Genomic DNA, 18,723 nt, shown 5'->3' with positions numbered 1-18,723 from the left:
CTGTGAGTTCAAGGCCAGCCTGGTTTACAGAGCAAGTTCTAGGTAGAAAAACCCTGTCTTGAAAAACAACAACAAAACCAAAAAAAAAATCCCAGTTATCCTGAAATGAGTTGGGTTGGAGCAAGAAGAACCCCAGGATGGGCAAAATGTGTACACATTTGTAAACAACAAAGGCCTCAAATAACTTGAAACATAAGAACCAACACCCAAGGTTGTCCTTTGATCTTCACATATAAGGGCCTGTGCATATATGTATATGGCACATATACATACACATAAATAAATGCCAGAATCCTATGATCAGTTATTAGCGGAGAAGAGAGCCCATCTCTCATACGTGCATAACCATGTGGGAACATCCCCAGGGGACAGCCATCCACCAGAGCTTAGATAAATTGCAGTATAGCTGCACAATGGACAACAAGGAAGCAATGTAAAAAAAAGTGACTGACACACAATATTATGGCTAACCTCCACTGTCATTTGATTGGATTAATAAAAGTCTAGGGCATCAGTTAGCAACACCTTTGGGTGTGTCTACGAGGGTGTTTCCAGAGAGGACTAAGTGTGAGAACTGGTCCCTAAGTGTGGGGAGTGGATGAAGTGGCCAAGTGTTAACTCAAAAATGGCCATGTCAGTGACCCATGGAAATGTCAAACCCTTCCCTGAACAAGGCTCAGAGGAATGACGAAGCCTTCCTTTGGTCCAAGTACAAATGCTGAAGAATTGACCTTTGACTAAAACCAATGTATGCAGAAAGCATGGCCACAGCTTTCCTTCTCCCAGGTGTTACAGGCTGAGACCTTTTTCTGAGATGCACTAAACCTGACTCCTCCTTTAGCTGTATACAATAAGCTCATCTCCTTGTTCCGCTGTATGTAATAAAGCCACGATCCAGATGTATACAACAAACTTAGTTTCCAGGCTGCTGCTAGTGTGTACCATCAGAGCAACCCCCCTGAGCCTAGAGTTTTGTACACGTATCTTTGACTCTGTTCTTTCTTCAGTCTCCTGGTCATCATCCATCGCCGTAGTCTGGGCACTCCAAAGCCATGCAGGTTACACAGGATTGGTCACCTGAGGGTAGGCAGCATCATCCTATGTGCTGGATCCTGAACTGAAGAAAACGGGGAAAAGAAGAGGTCTGGCATTCCCTAATCTTCCTATCTATGGAGAAGTGAACATGGAAGCCTCACACACCTGCTTCTAAGGTCATCAGCAATGACTTCTGCCATGTCACACCTGCCATGAGGGATTGTAGCCACAAACTGTGAATTAAAAACCAAACCAAACCAAACAACAACAAAAAACTATTCCTTTCTTAAGTTGCCTCTTGTTGGGCATTTGATCACAAGATACTCAGTCTTGCTCTCTCTCCTCCAGCCTGGGAAGATGCCCAAGGGAAAGAAGGCCAAGGGGAAGCAGGTGGCCCCGGCCTCCGCCGTCATGAAGAAGCATGAGGCGAAGAAGGTGATGAATCCTTTGTTTGAGAAGAGGCCTAAGAACTTCAGCATTGGGCAGGACATCCAGCTCAAGAGAGATCTCACACACTTCATCAAACGGCCCCGCTACATCAGGCTGCAGCAGCAGAGGGCCATCCTCTATAAGCGGCTCAAAGTTCCTCCTGCTATTAACCAGTTCACCCAGGCCCTGGACTGGCAAAAAGCTACCCAGTTGCTTAAACTTGCCCACAAGTACAGGCCAGAGACCAAGCAGGAGAAGAAGCAAAGGCTGCTGGCCCGTGCTGAGAAGAAAGCTGCCGGCAAAGGGGATGTCCCAACTAAGAGACCACCTGTCCTTCGAGCGGGTGTCAATACAGTCACCACCTTGGTAGAGAACAAGAAGGCTCAGCTGGTGGTGATTGCCCACGACGTAGATCCCATTGAGCTGGTGGTCTTCCTGCCTGCCCTGTGTCGGAAGATGGGGGTCCCCTACTGCATCATCAAGGGAAAGGCCAGGCTGGGGCGGTTGGTCCATAGGAAGACCTGCGCCACTGTTGCCTTCACACAGGTTAACTCGGAAGACAGGGTACTCTGGCCAAGCTGGTGGAAGCTATTAGGACCAACTACAACGACAGATATGATGAGATCCGATGCCACTGGGGAGGCAACGTCCTGGGTCCTAAATCTGTGGCTCGGGTTGCCAAGCTGGAAAAGGCAAAGGCCAAAGAACTCGCCACTAAACTGGGTTAAATGTACTGCTGAGTTTTCTGTATATAAATATAATTACAAAACTTCAAAAAAAAGATACTCACCCAGCACTCGGGAGACAGAAGCAGGTGGATCTCTGAGTTCGAGGCCAGCCTGGTCTACAAGAGCTAGTTCCGGGACAGGCTCTAGAAACTACAGGGAAACCCTGTCTCGAAAAACCAAAAAAAAAAAAAAAAAGATACTCAGTCTCCATGTGGACATCTGAATGTCACAGATATAATGTTAAGAGAGAAAAGCCAAGTACACTGAGCAGACTCTCACTCATACCAAGTTCAAGGTCAGGCAGGATGGTGGAGAACAAAATAAGTGGTGACCTTCCTGTGAGCGTGTGTGGATTTGTGTAAATTCTGCTACTTCCCTGAAGGCTTTCAAGGGTGATAGTCAGAACCACACGCAAGACTCAACTGCCTTGGGTCCCACCTGAGAGGCCTTTTCTTGCTTGCCTGCCTGCTCACTTGTTAGGGGTATATATTATACATCACACTGAAAGCAATGTAGTGAGTTGTCTTTTTTGTTTGGTTTGGTTCTTGAGATGGGGTTTCACTATGTAGCCCTGGCTGTTCTGGAACTCGCCCTGTAGACCAGGCTGGCCTTGAGCTCACAGAGATCAGCCTGCCTCTGCCACCCCAGCACTGGTATTAAAAGTGTGCACTACTACACCTGGCCTGGATCACCTTGTTTTGAGAGAGGGTCTTGTTTTATAGTCCTGAATAGCCTGGCACTCTCTAAGAAGCCCCAGGTTGACCTCGAACTCACATCAATCCTGTTTCAGTCTCCCAAGTGTACCACATTACTTATCTACAATACTATGCGTGCTATGTAAGTGCTCAGCCACTGAGCTAAACCCTCAATGAATCAATTCTAAGTCTATAGCCTAATGAATGTTTGTATTCTAGGCCTCCAAAAAGGAACCCAAAGCTATGAGACTCAAATCTGGCTGGGTGGGTTTTATAATCGGATAAGGGAAATAGTTTGGTATGATGAAATAACACGTTCTCACCTATTCAGTTGTGGCTAGGAGTTGGCTGGGTACCCACTCTCTACTAGGCACTGAATTAGGTGGGGAAATTCAGTAGTAAGCCTGCCCCCGCTCTGCCCTAGGGATGCTGAAGCTACTGGAATTTTAATCCACTTCAGTGTTGTCCAGTTTCATTCCTTGCATCTCCGACGGATAGCTGTTCGAGTTCTGGCCCCGTTTCCTGTACTCTCTGGTCTTTCATAATCATTTCCTGATGGATTCCGTTTCTAAACTTCTGCTTGCCACTCATTTTCCAAACCAAGGGCCCCTACGTAAGTGCCTAGCCCAAAGATCCACAATTGCATTGGGACATGGTTCATGGCAGGGCACTTACCACCCAGTTTGGCACTCTCCACTGTCCAGGTGACGGTGGTGTCAGCCTGAAGACTTGAACTCTCACTTGCAAAGTACTGACTTAATTGTCACCATAGGCAAGGTCCTAGTATGCCCTGAGCCCGGTGGGCTTCTTTCAGATAATCATGAAGTAATAGTACCTACCCACCACCAGCAGCATGCCTGCCTTCTCAGGGAGTTTGCGCCACTCACTCATCCTCCCAACGTCTCCTCCATCTGGACAGTTTGAGTCTATAAAACCCTAGTGACAGCCAGGCTTCTGTTTGTTTCCACAGGCTGGTCTGGAGGTCCTGAGCCCATCACCCTGCTGCAGCGGTCTGGAAAGTCTTTCCTTCTTCTCCAGATGGAGTCTGACTGTCCAAGACACTGCCTTTTCCAGGAGCCCACACCCTGTGGCTACCGATGGAGTCAGGGGTTGTTTCCCAGGCAGGGCCCCACAACTTCCCAGTGGAAGGTGGGTGTTTGCCTCTTGTTTCCATGAGTCTCCATTTGCTGGAAGTACAGCTCTTGTCAGGATACTAGCCTCATATCCCTGAATCACGCTTCTTCACACCCACAGCTGTGACTTCAGTGGTGCCCGGCAGGCCTGGCAGAAGAGGCTCAGAAGATAGGCTATTTTCTTTCCTCCCTCCCTCCCTCCCTCCCTCCCTCCCTCCCTCCCTCCCTCCCTCCCTCCCTCCCTCTCTCTCTCTCTCTCTCTCTCTCTCTCTCTGTGTGTGTGTGTGTGTGTGTGTGTTGTTTTTGTTTTTCAAGACAGAGGGTTTCTCCATGTAGTCCTGGTTGTCCTGGAACTCGCTCTGTAGACCAAGCTGGCCCCAAACTCACAAAGATCCACCCGCCTCTACCTCCCGAGTTCTGAGAATAAAGGCATGCACGACCACCGCCTGGCTCAGCATTTTCTTAATAGGGTAGCCTTGACTGGCCCCAAGATATGGCTAGAACTTTGAAATATTTTTTGAAAAAACTGTAACTACATTTTAAGTTTACTTTGCGTGTGTGCGCATACATGTGAGCATGGCACACCACGGCATGCATGTGGAGGTCGGAGAACAGCTTGCAGGAGTTTGTTCTCCACTTCCACCGTGCGGCTTCAGGGGATCGATCTCAATTCATCAGGCTTGGCACCAAAAGCCTTTACACACGGCGCCATCTCGCTGGTCTAAGTCTTTCTTTTTAAACAAGTTGTACATGCACATGAAACAAAAACCCAAAAGGAGCAAAAAGGTTTTATAATGAAAATGAAAAGTAGGTCACTTCCCAATAACCCAGTTCTTCTCCCCAGAGGCCACCATTGGTATTGCTTTCTGAGTATTCTGTGCAGACAAGAGCTGCCGGTCTCCCTTTCCTCATTCCCCTTCACTTTTGGAAAAAATTCAAGCCAACAAGAAGGTTGCAAAAATAGTGCAGTAAACACCCCTTTGCCAAAATTCACTGATGAACATGATTGGCCATACTATGTGAAATATTTTTGCAAGCATTATTATCACTTACTGCTTGCCACACCATACATTCATGTCACTCTTGTACGTGTGGTCACTGAGGCGCCACCCAGGGGAAAGGGCTTGCCCACAGCTGGATCAGAGCTGGGCTTTCCCCTCAGGCTGTAGGAAGACTTTGATCTGGGTTCCTTCATTCCTGGTTCTTTCTGCAGGAAAGCATTTCTTTCTCAAAATGGAAATACACCTCCCCTGGGTAGTCACCAGCTGATCAGTGGAAAAGTACACAGCTCTGAAGGCATCCATCTTCTCTAAAGGCTCCTCACCGCTGGAGCTCAGCTGCTCTAAACGCTGCTACCACCTGCTCCAATATCACCTTCACCAGGGGAAAAATGAGTTAGCTCAGCCTCTGATAAAAACTCAGGGTGACTCCTAACTGCCAGTTGGCTGAGTCTGGAATCTCAGGCCTAAGGGATCCCTCCCACCCTTCTCTCTTCCCTTCCTCCCCACTACTCCTTAGAAATGTCTCACTATAATCCAGGCTGACCTCAAACTCTCCATCCTTCTAGATATGCCTCCAGACTCCTGGGACCACAGTCTCCTTTCTTGTTCCTCCTCCCCCACCTCTACCTGCACACCTTGGAAGCATTTCTGCACGCTCTCGGCTTAGATCCATCTCAGGGCGGCTGGAAGCACTCTCTCCTAAGGAGCAGGGATTGTCCCCCTTCACCCTGCCCCATTCTGCACTCCGCTGTTCTTTCCTTTCCAAGTGGCCTTTTGCCTGGAAGTCTGGACAACAGTGGCCTGGAGTAACAGTTTGGGTCCCTTCCTGGCAAAGTGACCTTACATAAGCTATTCCCGGTGTCTGAGCCTTTGTTTCCGCAAGCACGTAATGAAGATGGCTAACTATGTACCTAGCAGAATTGGGTTCACTCATCTCCCATAATAAAATTGATAGCTCCTTGAGGCTGCTGTCACCTAATCATCTCGGAAACACTTTGTATCATTATTTAACTGTTCCGCGCACCTCAGTTTCCTCACGTAAAACAGGAATGATCATGGAAAGATTGAGGAACTTTAATAAGCTAAACCACGGGGAGCACTAGGAACAGTTCCTAGCCCTAATAGTGCCATCTGGGTCGACCGTAGACCTGGCACAAAGTAGGGGTGCAGGCTGGGCGCGGCAGAAGGCCGCAGCCAAGAGGCTAAGAGGGAGGCAGCGGCCCTCGGGAAGACCGCGGGAGATCCGCGGCGCCCTTCCGGGAGCAGCCCAGCCCAGCGCCGCAGCTGTCAGGCCGCGGGCGTCGGCGCCAGTCCACCAAACCTGAAAGTTCCATCCCAGCGCCTCCACCTTCCCAGCCTGGACAAGTTACCTTGCGCCCGCGGCTCCCGGTCCCGCCCCCGCCTCCCATTGGCCGACGGGTTCCTTTGTTAGCAGGAGCGTGCGGGCGCCATTGGCCTGCGGAGCTGCCTGTTGCAGCGCCCCGCCCCGCCCCGCCCCGAGTGCGCGCGGCGCCGCGCTCGGTTAGTTCGCGGTGGCGGCGGGCGCCCGGTGAGCGCGACGGCTGGACTTGCCGGCCGGCGCCTTGGGGGCGGCCGCGGTGGAGGCAGCGGCCCGAGGCCGCGTCCGTCCATGGGCCCGCAGCGGCCGGGCGGCGGGGCGGGGCGCGAGGCGGCGTCCGCGCTCTGAGGCCGCGGCGAGCAGGCGGGGCGCGGCGTGAGCGGGGAGGCCTTTCCGGGCCTGCGGCGGCCAGCGCAAAATGCGGCGGCGGCCGCGCTGAGTCCCGACCTCCGGGAGCGCGCTGGGCCGAAGTGGCCCGCGCCGTGGCCGCTTGGCGACATGTCGGCGGTCAAGGAAAACCCGTGCAGGAAATTTCAGGCCAACATCTTTAACAAGAGCAAGTGTCAGAACTGCTTCAAGCCCCGCGAGTCGCATCTGCTCAACGACGAGGACCTGACGCAGGTGAGCTGCCGCGGGGTGCGGAGCTGGGAGTCCTGCCTACGAGTCGGGCGAGGAGCGCGGAGCCTGCGAAGGCCAAGAAAAAATAAAAATGGAGCAGGCAAAAAATGCTTGAGAGTTGGGGGATGGGGTTGGAATGGGGGCGGGAAGAGTATCGATAGAGCCGGGACAAAGGGAAAATCCTCAAGTATGCCGAAAAATAACATCCTTTCCCGTTCCCATAGCTCTGCCGTGTGATTCATGCTTTTTTGGTGACTCAAAAAATGTTTGGTTTCCCTGGTTAGGAACAAAGTGGGGCTTGCTTGATGCTTGTCAGGATTCTCCTACCCACCCCCAGACTCTTGTCTGTGAGGCTTGGCCACCAGACTGTCCCAGGAATTGGCTTGTCTGCGTGGGCCACCAGCTTCCATCTTGTGGAACAGAGCCTGCCCTCCTAAGTCACTGTCACCATCAGCGCTTGGAGAGAGGTGGGGTGTCTCCAAATGGGGATGGGTGGGTCTTGCTCTTGAACTGAAGGTAGGGGTAGCTTTTGGTGAGGGGTAGGGGCTTCCCTTCCTGTTTCTGCTCTCTGGCTCAGAAGTCCGAGATTTGTGCATTCTGGGGAAAGTTGACTCCCTCCTCTTTCTGTCCTTATCTGTTGGTCAGGATTTTGGATCAGGTTAGTAGTAGCTCTGTCTTACCCGCGTCAAAGTCACAGACATGAAAAACACGGTTCTAGGGCTCCATCCCCGAGTCGTGTAGGAGTTGGGTACAAGGTCTCCAGTTTGGGCGACAGGCCCTGTTGGCCCTTGGGAACTGGTAGCTCTCAGACTTCTGGTGTTGAAGATTCCTGGCCTTATTTGCATCACTTTGGGAAGGACCTGTGCATCCTGCTTACCTTTCCTCCTACTCTTTAGTTGCCTTTCCGGCACCTGCTTGACCTCTGCTTGCCGAATGCCAGCAGAGTTCCCCATGTATTCCAGCCCAGTGCTACCTAGTTGTAGCCCCTCCTTTTGGGAAGAGCTGTTTAGACCGAAAACATGGCTTTGAAGTGCCTGGTTTGACTGTTTTTTAATGCCTTTACGGGCAAGCAAGGTTTGACTTGTTTTATGGGGCAAACCAGAGTCTGGTGGTAGGGCAAGGGTTATGGCATCTTTCTCTGAGGTCAGATTTCCAATAGCCAGGAAGTAATGAGGAAGCTTAACCAGATTCTCCAGGTCTCAGTCATTTGTCTGTGAGGACACCCAAGGCCTTAGAGACCTATGTGCTTGGGAAGGGCAGAACTGAAGAGAGAAATGGTGATCCCCCTTTTCATCTGAACTCTGTTCTGGGAAGCAGTTTATGGAATTTATGAGGTGACTGCTTCTGGTCTTGGTGTGACTTTCTGAAGTCTGACCTTGAAGAAATCTCCTACCTCTGTGTGTTTTAATTTCCTTATCTGTAAACTGGTAATAGTGATTACTGACTTACTTCTCCCACAGAACTATTATGAAAAGCAAGAAATATATTTTATTAAGCTTTCCCTTTTATAAATTAACAAACCGAAAAACCACCATTGGACAGTCAACTCTGATTTAAGAAGTTTCAGGACTTGGCAAAGGCTGTTTTGAGGGAGGTTTGTAAGTTTCCAGGTTATTTGAAGCAACCACACAAACTGGTAATTAGATATTTATGCTACACAGGGCCTTCTTCTGATTCTTAAATTTAGATGAATGAGTGGAATTTAACTGTTTGAGTCTAAAATAATAAAATAAAAAATCTGTTGATTATTAATTAAACTCAAGGGATGAGACAAATTGAATGTATTGGACTCTTATTTTCAAAGTAGAATTTTAGGTTTTGAAACAGGCCTGAGACCTCCAGGGCACAATTGGAATAGTAGTTCCTAAAATAATGAGTAGGGCTATTTGTGTGGGGAAAGATTAGCCCAGCCTTCTACCTCCTGGGATCTTTCAGGAAGAAACTGCTCTTGAAAGGAGAGCAGGGAGACTAGAGGCTCCTGCCAGTAACATTTGTCGCTGCTTGGTATCCGGTTCTCCCAGAGCCTTTTGCTCTCCTTATGGCTCCATTGGAAAACCTCAGCCAATTGGTTCCTGTCAGCCTTCCCCCAATCCTCTGCTTCCTGCTGCCCCTCCCACCCAGAGCTTATTTTAGTCTGTCCAAGCTGGAAGATACATCAGCCATCATCAAAGCCACCCCCTCTGTAATAGTTGAGGATGTGAGTCTAGGGAGGTGGGACAGCTTCTGCTCTCAAGGATGTCATCTTCCCAGGAGCACACATTCCTTTGAGTCTTCTGATTTAAGCTTTATTTCCTCAGCTGTTGGTTTTGTTTATTTGTTTTCCCCTAGAGAGGTAGGGAACTTCTTCCAGGCCTGCCTATGTTGTGGCATCAGACCTGGGAAGCACTTGGAGGTCAGTTAAACTAGCCACTTCCTTTCACTGCAGAAAAGCCTGACGCTCTGAAGGGAAAGAGCTGCGGGAGCATAGCATGGATTCTTAAGTGCCTTCTTTGACCCCTTCTCTTAAGGGTCTATAGCAGCCACCTCATGAGCACATCAGGGCAGTTGAATTTCAGAAAGTGCTCAACAGTGTTGTTTGGGGCCAAGGAGTCCTGCTTTCCCTGCCTTGGAATTCAGACTGACCTGTGATATGTTAACCCAGATGATGCTGCGCTTGCTCAGCCTCTATTCCCAGGGTGACATTTTTCTTCAAGCCTCTTGTGCATTTCTCTGCATATTGTGGATTGAAATATTATTTAAACCTTTAAAAAAATTAACTTTTTTTTTTTTTGGTTTTTCGAGACAGGGTTTCTCTGCAGCTTTAGAGCCTGTCCTGGAGCTAGCTCTTGTAGACCAGGCTGGTCTCGAACTTACAGAGATCCTCCTGCCTCTGCCTCCCGAGTGCTGGGATTAAAGGCGTGCGCCATCACCGCCCGGCTAAAAATTAACATTTATGGTGTGGTACAGGCATCTATTTGCCACAATGTACCACCTGTGAGTCAGTTCTCTCCTTTTATCATGGCTCTAGGGATCAGATTCGGGTCATTAGACTTGGCAACAAGTGTCTGCCTGCTGAGCCATCTTATCTGCCCGCATTCAGCCTTGTTAAGCCTGAGCTCTATGTTTGTATTTGTTCTGCAGTGCACTTCTTTTTTTTTTTTTTTTTGGTTTTTTGAGACAGGGTTTCTCTGTGGCTTTGGAGCCTGTCCTGGAACTAGCTCTTGTAGACCAGGCTGGCCTCGAACTCACAGAGATCCGTCTGCCTCTGCCTCCCGAGTGCTGGGATTAAAGACGTGTGCCACCACTGCCCGGCTGCAGTGCAGTTCTTTCTGCTTGACGATACTTAGTGTTCCTTTTCATGTTGTTACAACTAAAATGTAAAATTGTTTTCCATATGAACCCATTTGGGATGGACTGTAATTTAATCTGTTCCCTCAGTTATAACACTCAAGCTGCTGCTGAGTTCTGCTGCTGTCAATAGTGAATGTAGGGCTAGCAAGATGGCTCTGCAGGTAAAAGTGCTTGCTGTGCAAGCCCAAGCCTGGTAACCTGAGTTCTTTCTCCTGAACCCACATAAAGGTAAAAGGAGAAATCAAGTTCATAGAATTGTTCTGTGACTTTCATATGTGTGCTGTGGAATGTATATGCCCCCACACATTTCATATATACACTTATATATGTATACAACTCACTAATTTTTGACAATTAAATGCCATTTTATTATCTATTTATTTACTTATTTATTTGGTTTTTCGAGACAGGGTTTTACTGTAGCTTTAGAGCCTGTGAACTAGCTCTTGTATTGTAGACCAGGCAGGCCTTGAACTCACAGAGATCCGCCTGCCTCTGCCTCCCGAGTGCTGGGATTAAAGACGTGCGCCACCATCACCCGGCTTAAATGTCATTTTAAAAAACTTATTTTTATTAAATTTAACTATGTGTAGGAACCTGTGCGTGTGTGCATATGTGTAGGTATACACACACACGTGTGTGTGTGTGTAGGCATACACACGTATACACGCCTCAATATGTAGATATGGATATGGAAGCCAAAGGTGTTGAATCCCTTGGAGCTGATTTAACTGACAGTTGTTAGTACCCTATTGTGGGTGCTGGGAACAGAATCCTGGTCCTCTGGGAGAGCAACAAGTGCTCTTAACCACTGAGCCACCTCTCCAGCCCAGTGTGCTTGTCTAACTTTTGGTTGGGTGTGTGTGTGCAGGAATGCAAATATTTCTCTGGGGCAGATAACTTAAAAATAGAATGGTTGGGTTAACATCAAGTTCACTAAATTTCCAAAACAATGTCATAACATTTTCAGAAATGGATATTACCAAATGATTTAATTTTTGATGAGTTTCCTATTGTTGTTTAAGTTAAACCCCCTTTTAAAGATTTATTTTTATTAATTTTAATCACCTGTTTGTATATGTGTCTGTACGTGGATATGTGCATATGAGTACAGGTTTGATGGAATCTTAATGGCCCAAGCTGTCCTTGAACTTGCTTTGGAGCTGTGGCATACCTTTTGCTGATCTTCCTATCTTCACCTTGAAATACGGGGATTAAATACAGTTCTATAGTACCATGATGGCTCTTTTTTTGTAATATTTACTGAGTTATTTTTATTTTTTCTGTGTATTGTTTGCATTGCATTGTTTGCTCATTTTTCCACTAGATTCCCATCCCCTGGTGATTGTAGGTTTTGTATATACTTTTGGTCAGGATCTACAAACCTTGTATAGAGGGCCTAGTAGTAAATATTTTAGCCTTTGTAGGCCGTATAGACTCTGAAAATTATGTAACTGTTACCATGGTACATAATGAGCTACAGATAATACATGAGACTTGGAGAGACAAGGGCTAAAGAGATGGCCCAGGGAGTAAGGGTGTTTGCCAATGAGTTTGATATCTAAACTGGATCTCTAGGACCTCCAAGTCTCTAATATTATTAATTGGTTTACAGTTATTTTTATGCTTAGCTTTTCAAATTTATCAAATTTCATTTCCGGAAAATCACTAACTAAAGGCAGATGATCTAGAAGAGGCCTCAGGTAGTCCAGGTAGATGGTTAGGAAGGTCTTCTCTCCATAGCAATATTAAGAGACTAGAGGGAAGGAGGCTGAGTAGATTTCCTGGTGGAGAAAGCCAGGTGTATTGAAGTATCTGTCTCACCCCCCCAAAACCCTACAGATGTATTGATTTGATGTGTGTGGGAGTTTTGCCTGTGTGTGTATATATGCCACCTTTGCGTGCCTACCTGGGGAGGCCAGAAGAGGAAGATATCAGATCTCATGGAGCTAGAGTTAGAGGTGGTTGTGGGCCATCACGTGGGTGCTGAAACCAAACTAGGGTCATCTGCAGGTACAAGACTTCTTAACCACCAAGCATCTCTCCAGCCCCAGTTATCTTTAACACAGACAGAGAAAGCAAATTTGGATTGGGTTTCTGGGTGGAAATTCTGAGGTAAATCTCACCTTGTAAGGTGAATATCCAGTGTGGCTCCTTAGGTGGAGCCATCTGCCCAGAACCAGAAGTGGACATTAGAGCTCAGTGATGAAGGGTCTGAGTGTTCATCTGGATGTTTGCTGAAGTTAGAGATGCGAGCGGTTTACTGAGGAGAGTGTGAGCACAGAGAGACAACCTCCATCCGCATGGGCAAGTAGAAGAGGAAGCCTTAATGGAAGCAGGGAGGTCTCAGAGAGAGGCTACTCCGTGGGGAAGTAAATTCTTCTAGGGCTTCTAGTCCTCTTGGTCTGATTATGTCTTCATTGTACCCTTACTATCTACTGCCATGACTTCAAGGGCTGTAGGGTGGGAAGCTTTGGTACATAGTGCCACGTTAGGACTGGGTTTCTGTAGAACATTCCATCAGGGCTCTATTATTGTTCATATTTTCTTAGAAGTTCCAGGATACAGAATTTGTCCTACAGTGTTTATCTCAGAAACAATGGAGAAGTGTTTTGCTCACCTTTATACTGTTGGTAACTGTGTCAGCTGTTGCATGTTTGGCAGAGGATGTGTCTGAAGTCCCAGATACATAAAATCCTCTTAAGATTCAGTGTCACTAGTCATCAGGGAAATGCAAATCAAAACTACAGTGAGGTTCCACTTTATATTCATGGAGATGATTAAAACAAAGCCAAACCAATTTAATAAGGTAGAAGAAGACCTGAAGAAATTGCAGTGCTTGGGCATTGCTGGTGGGGACAACATGGTATCACTGCTGTGGAAATACAGTTTGACGGTTTCTTAAAAAGTTAGGTGTAGAATTACTGTGAACCAGCAGTTCCAGAAAGTAGGTGTCCTCTAATACCTGGGTGTAAATACATGACCACACTACTCACAGTGGCCAGAAGATGACAACAGTCAGAATGTCCACTGGGCAGCAGGTGACAGCTTGTGAATCCATACACTGAATTGTCCTTAACAAGGAGCAAAGTATTAAGACATGCGGTGACATAGGTGTACCAAGAGAGCATGATGCCAAGTGAAAGACTCTAACAAAAGAGATCACACAGTGTGTTTGCATGAGTATACGGAGGAACCAACCGCGTCTCTAGAAATAGAAGGTAGATTGGTGGCTGCCAGAGACTGGGGGAAGGAGTGACAGCTAATGGGATTGAGATTCTATTTGGGGGGTGATGAAATGTTTTGGAACTGGATGGAAGAACTTGTTGCACAATATTGTGTAATATGCTAAATGGTACTGAAATGTTCACTTAATGTGGCTAATTCTATACTATGTGGATTTTACCTCAATAACAAAGGAAAAATATACAAGGATCGTGTCCGTACTTGCCCTCTGCTCCTTATGCCATTTGCACTGTCTGGTGGTTTCTGGAATCTAGACTAGGGATTGGAATTTTTTTTCTTTTAGGGCCAGATAGCAAATATTTTAGGTTGTATAGGCCACCTGGCAAAGTCAAGACATTTTTATAATTCCTTATATAACCATTTAAGTAATGTAAAAATGAGTGAGGCATACCTATAATACATACCTATAATACAAGCACTTGGAAGGCAGAATCAGAGTGAGTAAAAACAATTAAATGTAAAAGCCATAAAAATATTTTAAATTTTATTATGAGAGAGTGAAAGTGTTTGTATGTGTGTGCATGTGCACACGTGCAGGCCACATGACAACTTTATAGAGTTGCTTCTCTCCTTCCACTTTTAACTGTTTTTTTGTTTGTTTGTTTGTTTGTTTGTTTTATTTTTCGAGACAGCGTTTTTCTGTGTATCTTTGGCTGTCATGGAACTCACTTTGTAGACCAGGCTGGCCTTGAACTCCCAGAGATTCGCCTGCCTCTGCCTCCCAAATGCTGGGATTAAAGGCGTGTGCCACCATGCCCGGCACCTCTCCTTCCACTTTTATATGAGTTTCCAGAATCCAACTCAGGTCGTCAGCCTTTTGCTGCAAGAGCTTTTTACCCATCACACCAGCCAGCCCAGTTATGGTTTTTTTCTTAATCTGATAGATGAAAAACACTATCATTTTTTCCTCTGTAAAGAAGTTTAAATGTGTGAGTTAACCTTCTGATGGAATTCAGTTCATATATATCTACCTTCTTGGTGCCTTAGGTATGCATGACTGCTGCCCAGAAGTTCTGGCCACAACTGGGCCATATAGGCTCCTCCGGAGACTCTGGTGTGGCATGTGGGGATCCCTTATCTCCCCTCTCCTCAGTGTTACCCTAGAGAAGGCTCTGAGCTAGATGTTCTTGTATTGCTCTTCTCTTACTTGCTTCTCATGTCTGTGCCCTCTTTCTCTTACCCTTGGTATCTTTCTGCCAACTTTGGGGAGTTTTTTTCTATGAATATTCCATCTTCTTTAGTAATTAATTCCTTTTGATGTATTCAGAAACTCTTCTGTGGGTTCTGACCTCACCCTTGTAGAGGCAGGGTTGGTGGCAGAAGAAAGAAGGATTTGGCCAGGGCCCAGATTGTCTGCAAATGGCCTCTGGAAAGCTAGTGAGTTCTGGATCAGGCATGAGTGTGTTGTTGCTCTCTGTGCTGCCCACACCTTTTCAAGTCATTTGACTTCAGCCATGTCTCATGCAGCTTCTTGAAACTTTGTGCTCTCCCAATGTTTGGCAGTTGTCTCCTAGCTTGCTTCCCTGGGCTGAAATTCTCTTCAGAATTATTTTTCCCTTGCCGAGTAAAAGGATAGCAGTCTCAGACCTGTGTTCTCTCAGGCACAGGTGTGCAAGATAACCCAGAAAGGTGAATTGGAGCGTTGATCTGTGAAGTACATACATGTACTTATGTACGTACATGTGTGTATGTATGCTTTTGGACCTGTGGAGTCCTTAAGTACCCCCAGCATGGTCATTAATGTTCCAAAGGATGCTGATGGCCTTTTTCTGTGTGTAGGAGCTTGTGACTACTAGGACCCCTTGCCATTTAACTGAAATCAAGACAATGATTTGAATATTTGTGTGTTTTTTTTTTGTTTGTTTGTTTTTCGAGACAGGGTTTCCCTGTCGTTTCTAGAGCCTGTCCTGGAACTAGCTCTTGTAGACCAGGCTGGCCTCGAACTCAGAGATCCGCCTGCCTCTGCCTCCCGAGTGCTGGGATTAAAGGCGTGTGCCACCACCGCCCGGCGAATATTTATCTTTTTAATTTATTTCTCTGCTTGCTTTCATGCTCATTTGTTTAAGATAGGGTCTTATTGTGTAGCTCTGACTGTCCTGAAGCTCACTATGTAGACCAGGCTGGTCTTGAACTCACAGATATCACCTGTCTCTGCCTCCCGAGTGCTGGGATTGAAGGTGTGTGCCACCTCACTAGTCTGAATGTTTAAGTGGTTCTCAAGCTGCTTAATTTTATTGTATTTTTAATTTATCCTCCCTCCCTGTGTGTGTACGTACATGAATTCATGCAGTGATTTGGCACATTCAACTGCAGAAAACAGGTCTTTCTTTATCCTGGGAACTTTGCTCTTCAGGCTGCCCTTTTTCATCTGCATGGTATGGTTGGCCCAGTTGGATAGTTTTAGGTTTTTCAGTAAATCCGTATTCCTTCACCAAAGCAAAGCTCTGTATAGTACTGGCTAGGGTTCTTAGTGACAGAGGCACTTACTTAGGTCATCCCCGAGGGCCTGCGGGGCGGTTTGAAAACTGCCCCAGATTTTGTGCCTGTTCCAATTTCAGCAGTTGAAACTGTTTCCCAGCTGCCCTGGGTTGGACCTGCCACTGCCCTGCTCATCCACTCCCACAGTGTCATTATGTCCTTCTGGGGAAGGCGGGGAGAGCCAGTGGGTTGATTTGCTGGCATTTTGTCTCTAGAGACTGGAACTGGAATCTTCCAAATCCCTCACTGGTTTTCTCAGTCAAGGTCACCCTAGTTCAGCGAAAACCGCAGTTGGTTTTTTGCCTGGGGCTCTTCTAGCTTGGTCCTCCTGGAGTTGGTTTAGGATCGCACACTGCCCTGGTGAGTGAAGCTTATAGAGTGTCTACATATTTGGCTCTGCACCTCCTTCATCCCTACCCCAGCCTGAATATATTTAATCACCTATCAGAGTCTTGATTCCATAAGGCCCCAGATACTAGAGGCTGGCTTGACTGGTGGCAACATGACTCCTATGCAGAGAAAGGGGACTGCTCACAGTTGATTCACACTGAGTCTGTGACACAGAACTCAGGTATCTGTGACTTCTATGCCAGTACAACATGGGCTATGAACTCACTTTCCTCAGTTGAGGAGGGCCACCTTAACATAAATTTGCCATTTGTCTTTTGTCTGGCTAGGGCAGGTCTGTTGTCAGGAGTTTGTACATTATAGAATAAATTACAGTGCTAAGAAGAGGGACTGTCCCATCCCTGCCCTCCTCAGGACCCCATGCCATTACCTCACTAAACAGATGAATTGTCTTTGCTTAATTGATGGAGCAGCCAAGAGCTGTGAGTTGTGTGCCTAGGTCACAGGAAGGCTAGTATGAGCTTTTCCAGAGTTCCGTTTGGTTTCCTTGCCCTCAGTAAGTTCACCTGTTATCAGAGGTTCCCTGGTTTGGGGGTATTTACAGGGAATGTGTGTGCAGGATGTGTGCATGTCTGTGTTTATTTTGTGCAGCTATGAGGACCCGCGGGGAACCTCATGTCCTCCAGAAAGGCTTCTGGCCTGTGGTAAAAGCCACACCTTCGGCATATCTCTGAACAGGAGTCACCATTTTTCCCCCCTGGAAAAGGAATTCAGAATTGGGAAATAACCATGTCCTCTATCTTTTCAGACACTGGTTTTAACAGACAAACTGACTGACTCCTTGGTACACTCTGTGCCTATGCTTTCTTACCTCCTCATTCTTCCCCTGACTGAAGGGGCTGTGTGAAATGGGAACAGCTGCTGAGAGCCCCAGTGGAGTAGAGAAAGGGGGTCATTTTCAAGGTCCCCTGGTTTACACTCAGAGCCTCATTGTGAGGACTAGGGAAGACACTGGGGCATGGGAGCCTTGGGACCCTGTGGGGTCAAAGGATCTGCCTGCTTTCCACTTGAGAATGTACTGTGACCTAGAAATCTGACAGCTGCACTTTTCCATTTTAGTGTGCCACATAAGACAGTTGGAATAGCAGGCTTTCAGCTCAGATTTGGTTCACATCCAACATTTTCCCTATGGATTGAGCAGGCTTCTTAGGGTTAAGTGTCTGTGCCCTCATCTCAAACTCTGGGTTATTGTAACACCGCCTTGGAAGTCTAGGGAACAATAAGATGCATGCACAGCCCTCAGTAACTCCAGGGTAGTATAGGAGGGACTGAGAGCTCATAAACACCAGGTAGAATGGGTACTCTGTAAACAGGATGTTTTGCAAGCACTGAGCATGTGGGACATCTGCCCTGCCCTGGCATGTATTCAGCACACTGTCCTGTCTATTTAGCTATGTAAGCCAGTCTGTCAGTATCCTCCTGCCTCAGTAGCTTGAGTCTCAGGATAACAGATGTATGCCGCCATGTAGGGATGGCCAGTGTCCTAGAGCTAAACAGGGTAGGAGATTTTCCTGGATAGTTTTATGTCGCCTTGACACAAGCTAAAGTCATCTCAGTTTTAAAAATGCCTCCATAAGATTGGGTTGTAGGCAGGCTTGTAAGATAGTTTCTTAATTAGTGATTGGTGGAGGAGGACCCAGCTCATTGTGGTTGGAGCCATATCTGGGTTGTTGGTTCTGGGTTCTATAAGAAAACAGGCTGAACAAGCCATGGAGAGCAAGCCAGTAAGCAACACCCTCCATGGCCTCTGCAGGTTCCTGCCCTGTTTGAGTTCCTGTCCTGATTTCCTTCAGTGATGAGCAGTAATACTGGAGTGTAAGCCAGAGAAACCCCTTCCTCCCCCACTTGCTTTTTGGTCATGGTGTTTCATCACAACAATTACAGATTCTGGCTGAAAGGGCTAGCTTAGGCTCCACACTGAAGCTGAAGGAATACATAACGGTGTGACCTTTCAGTTGAACTGACCCTCAAGCCTGCTCTGTCTCTCCCAGCCCGCCAATTGTGAGCCCCTGAACTCTGCTGTTGTCCTGCTATTGCCGCTTTGTACCTCCAGGGCCATCTCATATTGGCCCAGAGAGATCAGCAGGCTCTGCTTGGTCTCGTTTGTGTAGGTTTGGTTTCTGGATGATGGCGATATGAGGATTGAACTGGTTTGAAAACTTTAGGAGTACAGGAAGTGACAGGGCCAAATGTTGTCCTCTTCATGTGGAAAGTGGGTAACACAGGTGGGGGAGATGCAAGAGAACCTAGGCTCATCTCTGCTATGTCCCAATGTCAGCTATA

At 47.1% G+C, this 18,723-nt stretch overlaps 1 protein-coding gene and 1 pseudogene across 3 annotated transcripts in view; both read left to right on the top strand.

Moving 5' to 3' along the window:
- The first annotated feature begins 1,386 nt into the window (after window positions 1-1,386).
- Window positions 1,387-2,192, top strand: LOC119812977 (annotated as a pseudogene).
- A 4,518-nt stretch (window positions 2,193-6,710) lies between these two features.
- Window positions 6,711-18,723, top strand: part of LOC119811120 (myosin phosphatase Rho interacting protein) — a 136,708-nt gene continuing 124,695 nt past the window's right edge. For 2 of the 3 annotated variants that reach the window (XM_038324692.1, XM_038324693.1), the window contains exon 1: window positions 6,713-6,981. In XM_038324692.1, coding sequence (XP_038180620.1) covers window positions 6,859-6,981 — 123 coding nt within the window. In that variant the 5' untranslated portion in view covers window positions 6,713-6,858. Of the gene's footprint in view, window positions 6,982-18,723 lie in introns of all 3 variants that reach the window. The other variant, XM_038324694.1, reaches the window with a different exon arrangement.

This window comes from Arvicola amphibius, chromosome 4, assembly GCF_903992535.2.
Source record: "Arvicola amphibius chromosome 4, mArvAmp1.2, whole genome shotgun sequence".
NCBI lineage: Eukaryota > Metazoa > Chordata > Mammalia > Rodentia > Cricetidae > Arvicola > Arvicola amphibius.
The sequence above is the reverse complement of the archived record's forward strand: the minus strand, read 5'-3'. Positions and strand labels throughout refer to the sequence as shown.